Source organism: Herpailurus yagouaroundi, unplaced genomic scaffold (assembly GCF_014898765.1).
Source record: "Herpailurus yagouaroundi ecotype Mexico unplaced genomic scaffold, PumYag 197, whole genome shotgun sequence".
Classification (NCBI taxonomy): domain Eukaryota; kingdom Metazoa; phylum Chordata; class Mammalia; order Carnivora; family Felidae; genus Herpailurus; species Herpailurus yagouaroundi.
The window spans coordinates 21,691,183-21,709,862 of record NW_024412428.1 but is presented as its reverse complement, the minus strand read 5'-3'; the positions used below and the strand labels follow the sequence as shown (position 1 = coordinate 21,709,862).

Genomic DNA, 18,680 nt, shown 5'->3' with positions numbered 1-18,680 from the left:
GCTGTGAGATCCTATTCTGACCTGAGCTGAGCTGAAGTCAGATCCTTAACCAACTGAGCCACCCAGGGACCCCCGATAGTTTCCATGTATTGAACATGTGCTATGTGCTGGGCACTGTGCTAAGTGCTTTCACAAATACTTGTTTCATTCTTATAATTACCATACAAGATAATAATATGCTTACTGTACTAAGGTAACTGGTCTAAGATCACATAGAGTGTGAAGTAGCAAAACAGTGCTTGGACCCAGGGGTGATCAATTCCAGTAGATAACACTCTGAATCATTAGCACACTCTTGAAAATCCATGGCATTCTATTCTTGTTCTTTCCTTTCTAAGGGATGGTCAGAGGAGTTGAGTTTTAACATCCAATTCTGTGTTTGTAAGTGATTTCTTAAAGTTTATGAAATAATTTGCCATAGACACCTATAGAAAGTTCCCCTTATTCATTCATTCATCGTTTCAGCAAATGTTTGAAATTGACAGAAACCACTTTTGCAAAGATCTAATGAAGGAGCATGGTTTCTCCTTTCATGGAATGGTTTCACAAAAGTTTGACTTCTTAACAGTTGAAGAAACTAGGGAAATGCATGTGGGCTGAATTAGCTTGTTCTGTAGCTACTTTGGAGGCAAATCTCTCCTTAACTGGTCTGTAAGTTCTGTGAGGATGGATGTCACATCCTCACTTTTCCAGTTTCTCTTGCCCTTAAACGGTGGATAAGCTCTTTAATGTAAAGTTAGGTATTTTTTAAATGTCATTAAAAAGTTTAATGTCATGTCAGCTTTCATGTCAGAAATACTTCTAAAACTAGCCAGTTGTAAAATAGGTTTTCTGCCTAGCCTTCACACATAATCCTTCTTTACCATCTTATTAACAGATTTACAAAGGTCCCGACTCTTCATTCCGGTATTCAAGCCTTCAGCTGAACTGTGAATATCGTTTCCGTGTGTGTGCCATTCGCCAGTGCCAAGACCCTGTGGGGCATCAGGACCTAGTAGGTCCCTACAGCACAACAGTGCTCTTCACCTCTCAGAGGACTGACCCACCAGCCAGCACCGACAGAGACACTGTGGAGAGCACGAGGACCCGGCGGGCGCTGAGTGATGAGCAATGTGCCGCAGTCATCCTCGTGCTGTTTGCTTTCTTTTCCATTTTGATTGCCTTTATCATTCAGTACTTTGTAATCAAGTGAAAATATAACTTTATTTTTTAATACTGTATTACATTTTATTTTGTCATGTACTAAAATTATTTCTGTATTGCTTTTACAAAAACAGTGGCATTTAGCACTGGCATTGAGACTATAATACATCATTTTTTGCCATTTTCAATGCTTATATCATTAGGTAGAGGCTGGCACCTTATTAGAATGCAAGCCACAGAAATAGCAATTTTTGGTTTTTTGGTTGGGACTTTTTTCTTTCCTTTTTTTTCTTTTTTCTTTTTTTTTTTTTTTTACATGCCTTCTTGTAAAACGTATTTTCTAAGAGGCAACAATATATAATTGGTATATTGACCAGTCAGCATGAGTGTAACAGTGACAACCTGATCTGTTTGTTTTAAAGATATTACCTAGTGAAAAATTCAAAATGATGAAAATTTACACTAACATGCTATAAAAAAAATGTTAAAGTCTGATGCTGTGAAAGCAATCTAGTGCTATATTTCTACCTCCTCATTTGTCTTAATTATTTGGTAAGTGGGATTATGATGAATAACTGGAGGGGCTTAGCAGACAAAAACTGGATGAAAGAATATGCATGAAAAAAAGAAACTTCTTGTTTGATAAATGTGGAGTTCTTCATTACAAATATATATTCATGAATTCACAGATAAGTCACTTAAAGAAAGCACAGACAGTTTACTTGGCCTAAAAATATTTTAATGTTTACTTAAAAAGCACCTCTTCAAGTCTTGAGAACATGGAAGAGAACAGAGGGCTTATAGATACTTTTTAAAAAGTAATCATACTCAACTCTGAAATTTCAAACCTACTTAATTTGGTTTTTGTGAGCCTTTGAACTATATGTGTGTGTATAAGGACATACACACGTACATATACGGCATATATATAAACTATACATACCAAGTGTAAAAATACACACACACACACACACACACACACACACACACACACACACACACTCTCACTCCATGTATCTGGTACAGGCTAATTTTGAAGAACTCCCATAAGTTTTGCTGCTTCTCCCATAACTACTGCCATCACCATCAGAATTCATAATCAAACCTAACCTTTTTGTTTGGGACACCAAATCTGAAGACAAAATTAATTTGCACCAGTAAACTTCAAGCTGCTTTCTTTCTTGAAAAACTAATGTTTAATGTAATGTCTGTCTGGATACTGTTCCAAATTGTTGATTGCATGTGGTTAATGTTGCATTAGAGCACTTTGCAATTGCATAATTCATTAATGTTTTGTGAGCTTGCATTTGTGAGTTATTGGATGATCAGATTGAATTTTGTCAAGTATCACGTTGTACATCTTGCATAGATGTCAATGACTGCCAGTAATAATAGTTTGTAATGAAACTATCTAAAATTCTTGTTTTATCACATCTGTTATCTGTAAAACACTTGTAACTAGCCTTTTTAATTTATTATTTGAATTTTAGGATAGTGAATCACTAATTTTTAGTTGCTGAGGGTAGCATTTTAGTGATTACTAAGCACTTCTGTCAGTCTTTGAAAACAGGACCTATGTTTTGTGCTTTGAAGATCTCTGAAGAATTTCTCTTATATTAGAAATGGGCATGTATTGTAATTGTTTTATGTCAAATGATCTGTGCTGTAGAAAAAACATTAACCTTTGTTCAAAAAAGAAATGGATAAACTTGGCCTTTCCAAGTGTTAAGAATGATCTGTCACTATAATATACTGTATGTTTACATTTTATTTAAATTTAATCTCATGTATAGGCTAACTTTCCCCCAAAACAACAGTGATTGCGATTATTTTCTAGAAACTTCTTAAAAGTGCCACATTTGGCAGTACAAATGAGTTTGAGTGTAATAGCCCAGAGATTTCTATATAGTTGAATGTCTAAAATGGTAAAATATGCCACTGTGGCGGTTACAGTGGCTTATGTTTTTCATAGTAACTCAAATGAACTCCTATTTTTGATAGTAAATGTCATTTAATAGTGTACTTGCCATTTGAGCCTCGCTGCAAAATCAGTGCAGAGGAGAAAACAATTTTTAATGTAATCTTGATTTTACCTCATATACTGTACATTCCAAAAACTCTAAACTTTTTAAAGATTATAGATACACTACCAAACATATCACCTTAAAATTGTATAAGGTTGAACTTCATACAAATGAAAAAATATAATCTCATAAAAATACATAACTATGTAGCAAAAGTGTCTTTAAAATCCATGGAAAATAAAAGTTGTATCATTCTTTTTTGAGATATGTTTATTGTATTCATAAACACTCATTACTTGCCTTTCAGAGAAAGAAATGTTAAGATCTCCCTTCTTGCAATGGTCTTACAACAGGTTTTTTGTTTTGTTTTGTTTTGAGCAGTATTCAACTCTTCAGCATGAGAAAACCCCCATATTCAAGAAGGTAACATCCAGTAGATTAAAGAATACAATTAGAAGCTTTATCCTAGTGACTTGATTTTGTGTAAATCTCTAGATATCTTGCTTCCTTTACATATATAAGTAAAGATGGCTCTGAGGTAAAGTTCTCATTGGAAAGGAAATCTCTGACCTTTCCATGCCTTTCCTGCATTCTTTGTCTATTTCCTAGTACCTTCTTTCTCCCACCTCCAGGGGCCTAGCACCTTCCTCATACTGGCACTGTTATGTGCCCCCAGGTCTTCCTCCACCAGGGAGTTCAACATGCCCACCTACAATACCATGCCAGAAAGCTCAACTCATGCCTGAGAATTCTTGCACGTGCCTGAAAATTCTGTGTACCCTCTTATCCCCTGTTAAAATTTCCATCCACAAATCTCAAATGGGGATGAACCTTTTTTTTAAGCTTTTATTTAAATTTCAGGGTTGCCTGGGTGGCTCAGTCGATTGAGATCTGACTTTGGCTCAGGTCATGATCTCATGGTTCATGGGTTTGAGCCCCACATCGGGCTCTGTGCTGACAGCTCAGAACCTGGAGCCTGCTTTGGATTCTGTGTCTCCCTCTCTCTTTGCCCCTCCCCCACTCGCACTCTGTCTCCAATATTTTTTAAAAAATTAATTTCAGTTAACATGCAGTGTAATAGTTTCAGGTAGACAACACAGGGATTCAACACTTCCATACATCACTTGGTGCTCACATGTGCACTCCTTAATCCGTATCATCTGTCTAACTCTGGTAACCATCAGTTTGTTCTCTAGTTGAGAGTCTGTCTTGGTTTGCCTCCCTTTTTTTTCTCATCTTTGCAGGTACCACAAGTTTAAAGTGTTAGGCTGGGGAAGAGTGATTTTGAATATAGGGACATCACAAAGGCAACTAAGTATGAATCCAGCCTTGAGAAGACTGATACCGATTAACAGTGTTGCATGTCTTTTTTTTTTTTTCCTGTGGTTTGGAAAAGGAATTTTATACATCATGTTCGAACTCCATGGGTCACATGATGGTTCTCACCATAAACATTCTCTGTAGGAAGATCTCCTGTGTGTGGTGGCTTAATCAGACAGATTACAGAAGAAATGATTCTCCAAAACCTAAAACCAGTCATTCTGTAACCTAACCTCTACCATCAGTATAGGTGATGAGAATGCCTCATATTTTTAAGAGCTTTTCAAATATTCTGTTTTCATGTACACTTTTTTTTTTCAACGTTTATTTTTTTGGGACAGAGAGAGACAGAGCATGAACAGGGGAGGGGCAGAGAGAGAGAGGAAGACACAGAATCGGAAACAGGCTCCAGGCTCTGAGCCATCAGCCCAGAGCCTGACGCGGGGCTCGAACTCACGGACCGCGAGATCGTGACCTGGCTGAAGTCGGACGCTTAACCAACTGCGCCACCCAGGCGCCCCTCATGTACACTTTTTAAGATAATGTACATACCCTCAAGAGTATCCCTTTATCTACTCATGGATCATTCTCTCCCTGACACTCTTAAAGGAAAGAAAAATACAATTAAGTTAAAAAGCAAAGTGCAGAATAATGCAAGCACTCCAGTCAGGGGTCCCACTCTTCAAGTCTCCTCCGTCCAGGCACAGACAGGTGACTGAGTGAGACTTCAGGAGATGCCAGCCCCTACCTGTCAAGTCACTCCCAGCTTTTGGACCTTTGCAGCTGAGGTCTCAGACATCATGGAACAAAGACAAGCCATCCCTGAATTCCTGACCCACAGAATTAGCACGATAAAATGGTTGCCTAAAGCCACTGAGTGGCCAGAAATTTTGTTATATTATATGGTAATAGTTACTGGACCACATAGTTTGAATGCCAAAACAAAATCCTTGGCCAAATATTGGTTCTCCTCCTTCAGGGCACGCCCCCGCCCCCACCCCCATACCGCTGAGGTTGGAAGAGGCCAGGTGACTTCTGGCCAATGAAACAGAAGCAGAAAAGACATTCACCTCTGTATTCATCAGGGTTCAGTCAGGAGAACAGATGCTGCACCAGGTATTTAATAAGGATCATTTAACATTGGGCATCGTGTAACAAGTGTTAGAGGACTGTAAAAGCAAACAGGTGACACAGAGGTAATAACTGCTGGGAAAAGCTGCCACTCTTTAGGCTGGAGGCAAAGGGAAGATGTTGAGGGTATCAGAACCTACGAGGTTAGAGGAGGAGCCCCCAGGAAGTGGGAGCCAGACCTCTGAGGAGGAGCGGCTGCCTGACTGCTGCTGGCGGGGCTTCTGCTTGTGTCCAAAGGAGCTGGAGACTGAAGCCAGTGCTGCTGGCAGGACACAGAGCCATTGTGCGATGACACTGAAAGAAACTGGAACAGGAAGGAGCAAGTGTCTTCTTTCCCTGCCCTCCGGCCCCTCTGCTGACAAGCCTAACAGGGAGCAGGTGGGCCAAGGAGATGAATAGTTTACGGGACCCCAGGAGGGTGGATTTGGAGCCCGGACACTGCAGCTTACAGCTGGCACAGTCACTTTCAGGCAGAAGCATTTCATTTTCTCTCTTCCCCTGCCTTAGAGACGATGGGAGCATCATATGGAGAGGCCATATGACTGAAGCAGCCTAGAACAGTGAGCCACCAAATAGAGGTAACACCTCTAGACTGTCCCCCACACTCGAGACAGGCTCTTGGAGAGCAAGAAACAAATGTGTGAGATGTCAGGGCACTGGTCTTTGGAGGCTGTTAATTCAGGCAGCATAACGTGTCCTTCACTGACTACGCACCCCACCTGCCCCTTTATAGTGGGCCCACCCCCAGCCACCTGCGCTGGCGCAAGAGCCTGTAGCAGCGGGACAGGTCTCCCGTGAGGCAACAGTCTGCTTGCTCACTATGCATCAACCCGATGTGTCGGGGTCTCAGGGAGCTAACAAGAGTTCTGAGGGCATCAGAGACAACACACACATCCCACTGAAGGGCTTGGGAAACCTGACCTAGAAATAGCAACATTTTGCCCTGGAAAGGCAAATGGATTAGGCTTTCAACAGAAAGCAATGGAAGGAGAACTAAGAGCAGGGGCACAGGTGTGGCGTCAGAAAGCATGCGATTTGACCAAAGAAAGAAGAAGACAGGGGTTCATCTGGATCCAAGGGAATCCTCTTTCGTTATTACTGTGATTAATAATAACTAATGGTTATAGAGAGATTGCGACATACCAGACACTGGGCTAAGGCTTTATATTTTCTTGCTGGAACAACTCAATGAAGTGGTCCCAGTACTGACACCCCTATTTACAGATGAGGAGTCGGAGCCTCAGAGATATTAAGTAACTTGCCCCGGTTCACCCTCTAGGTGGTGGTCTCTACCCCCCGAGTGGTGAGCTCTGACCCTAGTTTGCACACCCTCCATCTCTCAGCAAGGTTCCCTGAGGAAAGCCCTCACACTGCCCCCTGCACAGAATATCTTCCCCAAAGATAGACTTCCTTCTATCTCTATTCCATTCCCTGTAAACAGAGTAAGAACATTCATATTCCTAGTTCCTAAGACAGAAAGTTATGCCTATTCAGCCCCCCAAGAGGTAAAAACAGCCAGCGATAACAACTCCGTCCCCCTAGAAGATGAATATAGGGATGAGGGTGCCCAGAAATGTTTCCTTGTTACTTTAGGTGAGTATTCCTTATTGTAGGACATGGCCACTGTGGGGCATTCTGACTGGGCCCAACTGAACCATGAAGGGCAGCTGGTGTTTTGAAAAAACTGGAAGAAGGGAAGGCAGGAGAAGAGTACTCAGAGGTAGTGCTTGTAGGTCTTCCCAGATGTTTGCAATTCAAAGCAGTTGCATCATAAACAATGTTTATAGTTTCCCCTTAACGTGTTGAGGTTTTTGCTATTATGTGGGCCAGAGACAGAGACACGTGGCTTATGTGTCACCACCTCCTTAGCTTTGAGGGTAGTACGACACTTCAAGTAGGGGCTGCTTAGCTCTCTAAGTCCGGATGTGGCATCATTGAGACAGCTAGGTGTGCTCCTGTGGCTGATGGATGCAGAAGATGCCACCAACCACAGCATGGCAGACAGAGCATGGCAAGGGGAGTCTAACTGGGCCCAGAGGGAGCTGCTGCATCATGGGAGCCAGAATGGTCATTCTTGACCAGGGACTGTCGACTGGGGCTGAGAAAGGGGTACTGGAATCTCCAGGAGGGTTTTCCCCAAGTCCTATACCTTCTTCCTAGTCACCCTTCACAGGGACTTGCTCCCTCTCCACCACCACCCTTGATAATCATCACCATGGTGAGCCTGTCTCTCTTGAGAAACAAGGACCAAGAGAAAATGGCTACAGCAACAGTCACAGCATGATAGGAATGTGTGCAGCCCACAAAGTCACACTTTCATGTGCCCCGCCATGTCCCTGCTGTGTCAAGAGAAATGAGGATGGCCAAGGAAACATGAAGAGCCCCGTCAGGGGTGGTGAATTTCAAGTGAAACAACTCAACGGCTCTTTGGGGGTGGGCATGGAGTAGGCAGAGGATTCGATTTAACCAGGACTGTGGTTGTGTTCTTGTCACGGAGACGTGCACGACAACAGGGAAGAGAGCACAGGAGTTGAGGGTGTAAGCCTGGGAGTGATTAGGATTGCTCGTGGAGTCTAAATTGGGTCAAGGAGGGAAGTGAGGACTTGAGGCAAGTGGGGGACAAGGAAAGGGTAGGAGGGGCAGCCTACTGGAGGTCCCGGTGTGGCTGGAGGATTGCAAGAGTTGAGGTATCGGAGAAAGGGAGAAAGCTAGAAAGCTAGAAAGCCAGGGGTGGAGTTCAGAAAGCAGATGACTGACACTGAGATGGAGGAGGTCCTGGTGATGCTCGGGTGTGAGGGATGTCCACAGGAGCCACTGCCTGGAATGCTAGAAGACCAGCTCATCCATAGTAGGGAGGGACAGACGCATTGCAAGACTCCTGTGTGTGGTGTGATTTTTATCAGGAGTGCTTGAGAGTGAGGGTCAGGCCCCAAAATCTTCAACAAGGAGGGTGAGCGACGGGGGAGGGGGCTGGAAAAGGCAGAGTCAGAGAAAGTTAGATATAGAGACAGGTGTCAGGGCGGCTGGGAACAGCAGTGATGCACAAGGTGACAGGTTCCCCTCCTCTAAGCCAGCAGGGGAAACGTGTCCCTAGGGCAAAGCCAAGTTCCAGTTGAAGTGAAGTTCCAAGTTCCAGAAAGGAGAAGTAAACCTTGGGAGAAGAAATTGAAGATTTAAAACCACAGAAGGATGGGTGGGAAAACTGCTAGCCACGTATCCATCCACACAGAGATGCAGAACTCAGCAGAAAAGGTCCAGAGCAATCTATGATGCTTTGGGGACTAAAGGGTTCCAAAGACCCTAGGGGGTGGAGCTGGACAGGGGTAGAGCTGATTTGGTGGCACATCAGGCCCGCAGGCTCTGGAATCAGGCTGACCACAGTCCAAATCCCCATCCTGCCTCTTGCTACCTGTGTGATCTCAGTGAGTCCCACTTTGCTCAGGGATAAAATGAGCTCCCACAGACATGAGGGTTAAATAGAAAGCAAGGGGCCAAACACATCCTAAACACTCAATGCGCGTCAGCTATTGTCATTAATACCACCACGCACCGACTCGTGCATCAGCTGTAGTCTCTTCCCCAGAATTTTAATTCTTCCTAGTGTTGGCAAATACTCTGCTTTTTGGTTTATAAAATATTTTGTACATAGGAACAACACAACGCATTTAAGCATTCAAATATACATGTAATACTTAACCCTTGTTCTTTGAAACCAGTAGACATGGTCACGCCCACCGATTTCAGGGTTTTAAGGGATGGGTGAAGTGATCTGGTCAACTCCCTCCATCCCTACTCGAACACTTACAGAATAGGAGACCTGGGCTGAGCGACGCTGGGACTGGCCCAAGATCATTCGGTTGTAGACGCACAACTAGAACCCAGGAGGGACTCTAGATTCTGTTCTAAACTCCTCTCCTGTTACGCAGTATTGAGGCAGCCTTTCCTAACCGCCTGAACACAGCCACCAGCCGAGGGCCCTAAGAAGGTCCCGCTCTGTACTCGAGTGACCAAAGCGCCCGCGTTCCGCTGGGGTCAGTAACCCACCTCACCGGGGTTCCGCAACCGCTTCCCCGGATGGGACAGGACTCGTGCGCCGTGGCCGCCTCCCGTGTTCCAGTCGGTGGGGAGGGAAGCTCCCTGGCACGCGTCGGGCAGAGAGGGCGCGGGCGGGGGGGCGGGAGTGGGGCGGGCGGTCGCCGGGGGCGGAGACTGCGCGCCGCCCGCTAGGGAGGGCCTCAAAGCGGACCCTGCAAAGTCGCGGCCCCGCGCGCGAGGCCGCAGAGCTCGGGCAGCGCGGGCAGGGGCGGGTGAGCCGCTGCGTGCGGGCTGCCCGAGGAAGCGCCTCGCTAGCGGGGCCCTGCGGCGAGCCCCCGGGGCACCCGGAGGTGCGGAGGCTCAGAAGGGCGCCGAGCGCGTCCGTGCGCCCTGCCGGCGCGGCGGGTCCATGGGCAGCCCCTGGAACAGCAGCGCCGGCGCGGACGGCGCGCTGCTGCCGTGCGACGAGCGCCTCTGTTCGCCCTTCCCCCTGGAGGCGCTGGTACCTGTGACCGCCGTGTGCCTGGGCCTGTTCGCCGTCGGGGTGAGCGGCAACGTGGTGACGGTGCTGCTGATCGGGCGCTACCGGGACATGCGGACCACCACCAACCTGTACCTGGGCAGCATGGCCGTATCCGACCTGCTCATCCTGCTCGGGCTCCCCTTCGACCTGTACCGCCTCTGGCGCTCGCGGCCCTGGGTGTTCGGGCAGCTGCTCTGCCGCCTCTCGCTCTACCTGGGCGAGGGCTGCACCTACGCCACGCTGCTGCACATGACGGCGCTCAGCGTCGAGCGCTATCTCGCCATCTGCCGCCCGCTCCGTGCCCGCGTCCTCGTCACCCGGCGCCGCGTCCGCGCCCTCATCGCCGCGCTCTGGGCGGTGGCGCTGCTCTCCGCCGGGCCCTTCTTCTTCCTGGTGGGCGTGGAGCAGGACCCCGGCCTCGACGCGGTCCCGGACCTAAACGGCAGCGCCCCGCTCACGCCCTCGCCCCGCACCTCGCCGCCACCGTCGCACCCCGGGTCCTCGCGAGCGCCACCGCTGTCCCCCCCGTCGGGGCTCGAGGCCGCGGCGGCCGCGGCTCTGTTCAGCCGCGAGTGCCGGCCCAGCCCGGCTCAGCTAGGCGCGCTTCGCGTCATGCTTTGGGTCACCACCGCCTACTTCTTCCTGCCCTTTCTGTGCCTCAGCGTCCTCTACGGGCTCATTGGCCGGGAGCTGTGGAGGAGCCGGGGGCCGCTACGAGGCCCGGCCGCTTCCGGGCGCGAGAAGGGCCACCGGCAGACGGTCCGCGTCCTGCGTAAGTGGCGCCACGTCTGTTCCAAACACACCAACCCACGGTCCGGGCTGCGTCCCCTTCCCCTGGTCTCCCAGCTCCTCTTGTAGTTACGATTCCTTGTGTCATTCCCGTCTCCAGAGAAAACCGTCTCCAGTCCTCCAAGAGCTCTGGGTAACCCCAGGATGCCCCCGAGGGTGGGATGCCTGGGTCAGCTAAGCCGAAATGATTTTCCAAAGCCGCTGGATCAGTGAGCTGCGCTGATCCGGATGGGTAAACCAACCGCCGGCCTCTGTTAGATGCCGCAGATGTGAATTATTCACAGTACCCTTGAGAAGACGAGGCAGATCACATTAAGCTAATTTTTTTTTAACTTAACGTTCAGTTATCCTGAAGGCTAAAGTGAACCATACCCATATCAAAAAACCAAAGATTGTGCAGACCTGTTGCAGAATTCTTTCCAAAGGAGTACAGAGAACATGTCTCTGAAGTAGGTTTGTGGAAGGAAGCCTGCCCGAACAGCTTGTTAGTAGAAATTTCTCCTTCTGGGGCGCCTGGGTGGCGCAGTCGGTTAAGCGTCCGACTTCAGCCAGGTCACGATCTCGCGGTCCGGGAGTTCGAGCCCCGCGTCAGGCTCTGGGCTGATGGCTCGGAGCCTGGAGCCTGTTTCCGATTCTGTGTCTCCCTCTCTCTCTGCCCCTCCCCCGTTCATGCTCTGTCTCTCTCTGTCCCAAAAATAAATAAAAAAAACGTTGAAAAAAAATTTTTTTAAAAGAAATTTCTCCTTCTGGTTTATGTCCAGCCTTGATAACACATATATGCAGTTTTAAAGCAAATATCGATGCTGTCTGCAGCCTGGTAGTTTTTCCGGGGTAGGGATTTGGCTAGGTACAAGTTGTATCTAATTCGTTTTGCTGTTACTTATTACTTGAGATGGAATCTTGGGGACCCTCGTTTGTTTTCGAATGCTTTAGCTAATTCTGGTGCCCGTGTCTTGTTTTGCAGTGGTGGTGGTTCTGGCATTTATAGTGTGCTGGTTGCCTTTCCACGTTGGCAGGATCATTTACATAAATACGGAAGATTCCCGGATGATGAACTTCTCTCAGTACTTTAACATTGTTGCTTTGCAACTTTTCTATCTGAGTGCATCCATCAACCCTATCCTCTACAACCTCATTTCAAAGAAGTACAGAGCAGCGGCCTGGAAACTGCTGCTGGCTACACAGTCCAGACAGAGAAGTTTCTGCCGAAGCAGGGACACTGAGGGGGACATGGGAGGAGACGCTGCTGCCTACACAGAGACCAGCGCCAATGTACAGACGTCGTCAACCAGTACCGCCAAGCAAGTCGCCTTGTCCCACAATGCTGAGACTTCAGGGAAGACAGGTCTGTAGGGAAATCAGGACTGAAGGGGGCGGGGGGTGGGGGGCGGTACTGATGCCCTCAGGAAGAGTTGGGAAGAGTGGTCAACATTCTGCAAATTGGTCAACATGTCAACATCATGTCAACAACATGTCAGCATGATGTTCGTTTTTAAAACCAAGGTATGCAATTGAACCGCCTTCCATTTTCCCTCCCTCAAGGATGTTCATTTCAGACTCACGAAATCCCACATCACAAAATGTGCTCTGGGAGGTTTTCTAAGTCTTCATTCTCCTCGACTTTGGAAATAGGATTGCTCATTTTCTGGGTAATAAGAGAGATGCTGCCATGAAAATTGTCACCTCTGAGATCAGGGGTGTATTTTGTTTTTATGTTTTGTATATACACGTCATGGTGCCTATACAAGGAACCCAGGATAATAAGAGTTTTTATTCAAGAAATTACTTAATGTCTATATAAGGTAGCAAAATTGTTTAGAAGTAAGTGAAAGGAATTCTGGGTAAAAGCCAATGTGCAGCCGTCTCACTCCTGGCTCAGAACAAATCACAGAGTTTAAGAACAACACTGTCTTTCAGAACTGCTGTTCATATGCACTGTGTTGCAACCCACTTGTCCCCAACACTGCCCATGGGGCTTGCCGGGCGCCCTTGCCATGAGGTAACAAACCTGGGCACAGAAGCCTGAGAGCAGGGAGCTGCAGCAGGACTTGGCTTCTTGACAGAGTGACTACTAATGACATTTATGAAGATCTGATTTGCCTCAGCTTGGTGGGATAAGAGTTGTCATCATTCCTGTTTTACTGGTGATGGAACTGAATCTTACATTTCCCAGACAGGAACTGGTGGGTCTGAGTCCGAACTCCAATCTTTAAGATTCTTACCCACTCCCACCCTGAGAAACTGCTCTTAGTGAAAAAACACAAGGGTCCACGGATGCCGTCAAGGGTGAAGGAGAATGTCTTGGGCATTCTGACCAACAGCTCTGTAACTGTTTTGTGTTTTAGTTTAAAACACAGAACTGTCTTCAGAGGGCTGCGGTTGCCGCCTCACCCAGCTCCAGGGGGCCTCGTTCACACCACGGTCTATATGAATGGCGCCCCCTGGAGGTGGGCAGGGCGCAGAGTGCTGAGTTGTAAACTACAAACGGTAAAGGGGAAAACCAGAGAGACTCTGCTCAACGTGCTGACAAAGTTCTGTCACGTTTCCATGTAATTAACTAAACACAGGGGTGCCTTCAAGTCCCCATAAAGGATGCCAACACCCTGGCCCTGCCCTCAACTGGTACAGCAGAGAAGTGTCTCTTCTACACGGTTTCTCTGAGCTAGCGGCAGAAGCACATAGTGGCCACTGGGGGCAGCAGGCCCTAAACTGTATTCTGCAGTTTTTGGTGATTATTTGCAAAAAGGACCCTGTGGTCAAATATGGTGGGAAAGCACCGCATAGCTGCCCCCTCCTTGAGAGTCACCACAGCACATATCACACCAGAAGCCCCAGATTGTTGTTTCACCCAGCATTTCCTGGACTTACCACAGAGCCAACTCCCCATCCCCCCTCCTCAGGAACTCTTATGAAATCTGGTGGCCTGAGCCACACTGTTGAGACAGCAGGGCTCTCACAGTGGAGGTGCCAGCCTTATGCCACTGCCTCTGCTTGGGAGCACTAAGTAGGGACGTGCCGGAGCTCCTGCCACACAGTCTTTCCACGCATGTGAGTGTCTCTTTGGGGCAGTCAGACCAGGCCTCTTCCCTATGGAAGATCATGGTTAAGAACCTTACTAATATTTTAAGTGTAAAATGTTACAGATACGGAAGCAAAGGCCTCTCCTTTGAGCTTTTTTGGTCAGATTAGAGAGATGAGGGATTTACATCACACTTTCCTGTGACCCAAGTGTGTTCCCAGGCATGGCAGCGAGGAGGATCCCCCTTCTTTTGTCGCGTGGACCCTGGGATGGAATGTCTGAGGCCCATCTCTCCTGCAGACCACTGTTTGCTTGTTTTTGAAATGCTGGTCTCACCCATCACTAGACTGTGAAATCACTGGACTGTGTCACTTTTCTTTTCTTTTCTTTTCTTTTCTTTTCTTTTTTTTTTTTTTTTTTTTTTTTTTTTTTGTAGGAAGTAGTGGGGCAAGAAGAGAATAGAGGAATCAGGCCATCACTTGTAGTAAGGTAATTATCATCTTGTGAAACTTGTTTCAATCATATAGTGGCTAGTGTCATTCCTGGTTCAGAAAATAAAATGTGTTTTTACTGTGGGTTGTGGTAAAAAAATATGAAAAGTTGTTCTAAGATCTAAAATTGTTCTCTATCCCAGCAAAGAGTGTCCTTGTGTATTGACAATTGACTGTAACAAGAGAGGGGAGTCCTAGAAAGACCCAGGGTGGCTGGGTCAGGGATCATTGCAGAGTGTGGTTTTCACTCCTGGACCCTCCCTGGAGGCTGTTCCCCAGGGCCACTCCCGGCACCCTGCACGTGCTGGTGTCCCTGCCAGTTTCTCTCAAACCCTCTCTGCTGTCTGCAAGCCACAGTGCTTTTGTTAGGTGAGGCATCAGCCTTGGGGAAGGGTTTGTGTTTCATTCATTCATTCAAGAAATATTTACTAAGATGCTAAGTGTATATGACAGCCTGGATTTAGCGTATGACAGAACACACTAGAAAGAGAAATCCATGTAATGATGGCGTCCAAATCAATCACCCTTTTAATGGCATTTTTTGTTTGAAATGTGTACATGTGTCATCAAGACTAACCCAGGTTTAGCTCACAGGGTAACAAAATCCCTTACATCAGATGGGGCTGCAGAGTATCACATTAGTGTTACCCACAGAGACATTCCTCCCTTTTTTAAAAAAATTTTTAGGGGCGCCTGGGTGGCGCAGTCGGTTAAGCGTCCGACTTCAGCCAGGTCACGATCTCACGGTCCGTGAGTTCGAGCCCCGCGTCAGGCTCTGGGCTGATGGCTCGGAGCCTGGAGCCTGTTTCCGATTCTGTGTCTCCCTCTCTCTCTGCCCCTCCCCCGTTCATGCTCTGTCTCTCTCTGTCCCAAAAATAAATAAAAAAACGTTGAAAAAAAATTGTTTTTAAAGTGTATTCATTTATTTTGAGAGAGAGAGAGAGAGAGAGAGAGAGAGAGAGAATCCCAAGCAGGCTCCATACTGTTGGCCCAGAGCCTGATGCAGGGCCTGAACCCACAAACTGTGAACCACCCAGGTGCCCCATTCCTTCCTTTTCTGTATGAGACATTTCCACTTCTGAAGAAATGTTCAAAGAAGCTATTGCACAGCACCTCCTGGGAACCTAGAGTCCCTTGTACAAGTCTTCAAGGGGACATGGGAGCAGCATGTTAGATGTTTGAACACGGTCCCTCCTGACAGTTTCTACACGTATAATAGTAACATTTGCCAGTATGCAGAAGTTTTTCGGATACAAGTGTGGATGGTTGTGCAGGTCAAGTATTATAAGTGGAGCTTTAAAAAGACTTTTCTTAGGGGCACTTGAGTGGCTTAGTCAGTTAGGCATCCATTTCTTGATTTCAGCCCAGGTCATGATCCTAGGGTCATGGGATCAAGCCCCACATGAGGGTCCTGACAGCGTGGAGCCTGTTTGGGGTTCTCTGTCTCCCTCACTCTCTCTCTCTGCCCCTCTCCTGTGCATGCTGTCTCTCTTTAAATAAATAAATAGGGGCGCCTGGGTGGCGCAGTCGGTTAAGCGTCCGACTTCAGCCAGGTCACGATCTCGCGGTCCGTGGGTTCGAGCCCCGCGTCGGGCTCTGGGCTGATGGCTCAGAGCCTGGAGCCTGTTTCCGATTCTGTGTCTCCCTCTCTCTCTCTGCCCCTCCCCTGTTCATGCTCTGTCTCTCTCTGTCCCAAAAATAAAATAAACGTTGAAAAAAAAAATTAAAAAAAAAAAATTAAAAATAAATAAATAAATAAATAAAGACTTTCCTTAAACATAGACTTGAGGCAATTTTTCATTGTGAGCCAACCTTCTAAAGATTCATAACTCTTAAATATTACATACATGGGGATGAGCTCTGAGCAGCCTCCAAAAATCCCCGTCTTCTCCTGGGAGCACAGGAGCATTTGTAATTAAGCAAGCATGTACTCCACAGGCATGCTTTGTGGCCTGGTGCTCAGCACGTCCCTTGCTCTGTGTAAACTATAAGGAAGTGACAGAGGCAGACACTACTTGTTGCCTCCTCAGGAAAACAACCCATACTTTTCACAGAATAATGGACATGGGGTACTGGGTGGCTCAGTCGGTTAAGTATCCAACTTTGGCTTAGGTTGTGATCTCATGGTTCATGAGTTCAAGCCCCACATCAGGCTCTGTGCTGACAGTGCAGAGCCTGCTTGAGGTCCTCTATACCCCTCTCTCTCTCTCTGCCGCTCCTCGGGCTCACTCCCTCTCTCTCTTAAAAATAAATAAGCATTACAAAAAAAAGAAGAAGAAGAATGGATGCCTGTGCAACTAAGGGCTAAAAAGTGGCAGCCAGACCAGGAGAGCTGAGTGTACACAGGCAATTTTGCAATGCTTGGTGACTGTCTTTCCTGGCACTTAGCATGTTACCTTGCCGGTGACTGGTTCCCAGAGTTTGTAACACCGGTTCCCTAAGGACAAACCATGTTTTATTCCCCTCGGCATCTCTTGGAGGTGGACAACGTGTGTTGAACTCAACTTGGGGGAGGCAAGGGAGGAGTCCGAGAACCTCACCCCAGTGGAGGGGCAAAGACGCAGGTTGGGTGGATAGATGACTGGGACATCTGATCTGAGCTACCACACCACACAGAAGACACAAAACAGCAGCAAAAGGGCACAAGTGAGGAGCAGAGCTGAAGGGAGTCAAGGAAGGGCCCCTGAGGAAGACGAGAGGGTGAGGTAAGGGCACTGACGTACCCAGGAGCTGGAGCCTGCCAAACCGACTGGCGGAGCTGAGCGTGGGAGCCTGGTTGGGGCCAGTTATTTACTGTAACCCAGGCAAAGCGCACTTGTGGGGTAAGTGTGACACCGGAGCAGTAACATTACCGGGTTCAGCACTTCCTTTGGCCAAAGGCCCCAACAATGTTGTGGCTGCAGAGCAACTGGCATCCCCTTCCCCATTCCTAATCACCAGGGCCAAGCCTTCCTGCCTTGTCTTCCTGCATCTGTACCAGCTACACCCTGGGGGGGGGGCCAAGCAGCCCTCAGCAGAAAAGGCCACAGTTTGATATCTCCTTCCCTCTCATCTTTGTAGTGAGTGTGCTAGTCTCGAAAATGTCCCAGATAATTTCTACTACTTGTGATGATATGGGGATTTTAAAAAACTTTGTTGTTTTAATTTTTTTTTAACCTTTATTTATTTATTTGAGACAGAGCATGAACGGGGGAGGATCAGAGAGGGAGACACAGAATCCGAAACAGGCTCTAGGCTCTGAGCTGTTGGCACAGAGCCCGACACAGAGCCCGACATGGGGCTCAAACTCACAGACCATGAGATCGTGACCTGAGCTAAAGTCGGACACCCAATCGACTGAGCCATCCAGGCGCCCCTTAAAAAGCTTTTTTTTAAAGTGAATACATACATGCAGTTTTCAAAGTTATGATGTCTTAATTTTATCGTAATGGTTATGCTTGTTCCTAACTGTAATGTAAATAGAACAAAACCTGATCTTTGTTTCTGTCTTACCTGCATGATAATTCATTACTTTGTCCTTAGAGCAAATAGCAGCTCCCTTCCCTCTGGCTTTTTATTCCCTGTGCAAATTCTCTATGAGAGTGGTTCTCAAACTTCAGCCTGCATCAGAATCACCAGAGGGGGGTCTTCAAGCACAGGTAGCTGGGCTCCACCCCCAGAGTTTCTGATTCAATGGGTCTGGGGTGGGGGCCTGAGAATTTGCATTTCTCTCAAGTTCCCAGGTGATACTGATTCTGGTGGTCTGGGGACCATCCTCTGAGAACCTCTGCTGTGGATTTTGCTGCAGAAGATGTGATCCACAGACCGGTGGTATTAGCATCACTTGAGATCTTGCTAAAATACAGATTTTCAGGCCCTACTCCAAACCTGCTAAATCAGAATCTGCAGTTTAACAAGATCCACAGGTGATTCCAACGCACTTTAAAATTTGAGGAGCATTGGGGCGCCTGGGTGGCGCAGTCGGTTAAGCGTCCGACTTCAGCCAGGTCACGATCTCGCGGTCCGTGAGTTCGAGCCCCGCGTCAGGCTCTGGGCTGATGGCTCGGAGCCTGGAGCCTGTTTCGGATTCTGTGTCTCCCTCTCTCTCTGCACCTCCCCCGTTCATGCTCTGTCTCTCTCTGTCCCAAAAATAAATAAAAAAAACGTTAAAAAAAAAAAAAGTTCCTTTAAAAATAAATAAATAAATAAATAAATAAATAAATAAA

At 47.2% G+C, this 18,680-nt stretch overlaps 2 protein-coding genes across 7 annotated transcripts in view; both read left to right on the top strand.

Annotated features, from left to right (window-relative positions):
- Positions 1 to 3,432, top strand: part of FNDC3A (fibronectin type III domain containing 3A) — a 146,020-nt gene extending 142,588 nt beyond the window's left edge. For 4 of the 6 annotated variants that reach the window (XM_040448402.1, XM_040448401.1, XM_040448400.1 and 1 more), the window contains one exon: positions 878 to 1,192. In XM_040448402.1, coding sequence (XP_040304336.1) covers positions 878 to 1,192 — 315 coding nt within the window. Of the gene's footprint in view, positions 1 to 877 lie in introns of all 6 variants that reach the window. The other 2 variants (XM_040448399.1, XM_040448404.1) reach the window with 2 other exon arrangements.
- A 6,630-nt stretch (positions 3,433 to 10,062) lies between these two features.
- Positions 10,063 to 12,971, top strand: MLNR (motilin receptor). Its single transcript, XM_040447951.1, has 2 exons — positions 10,063 to 10,948; positions 11,930 to 12,971. Exons 1-2 carry the CDS (start codon positions 10,063 to 10,065, stop codon positions 12,316 to 12,318), a joined length of 1,275 nt encoding a protein of 424 aa, XP_040303885.1. The 3' UTR covers positions 12,319 to 12,971.
- The last annotated feature ends 5,709 nt before the right edge of the window (positions 12,972 to 18,680 follow it).

Coding starts and splice junctions, on each gene's coding strand:
- MLNR (XM_040447951.1), top strand. CDS start 10,063: ATGGGCAGCCCCTGGAACAGCAGCGCCGGCGCGGACGGCGCGCTGCTG. Junction 10,949..11,929: donor GCAGACGGTCCGCGTCCTGC/GTAAGTGGCGCC, acceptor CTTGTTTTGCAG/TGGTGGTGGTTCTGGCATTT.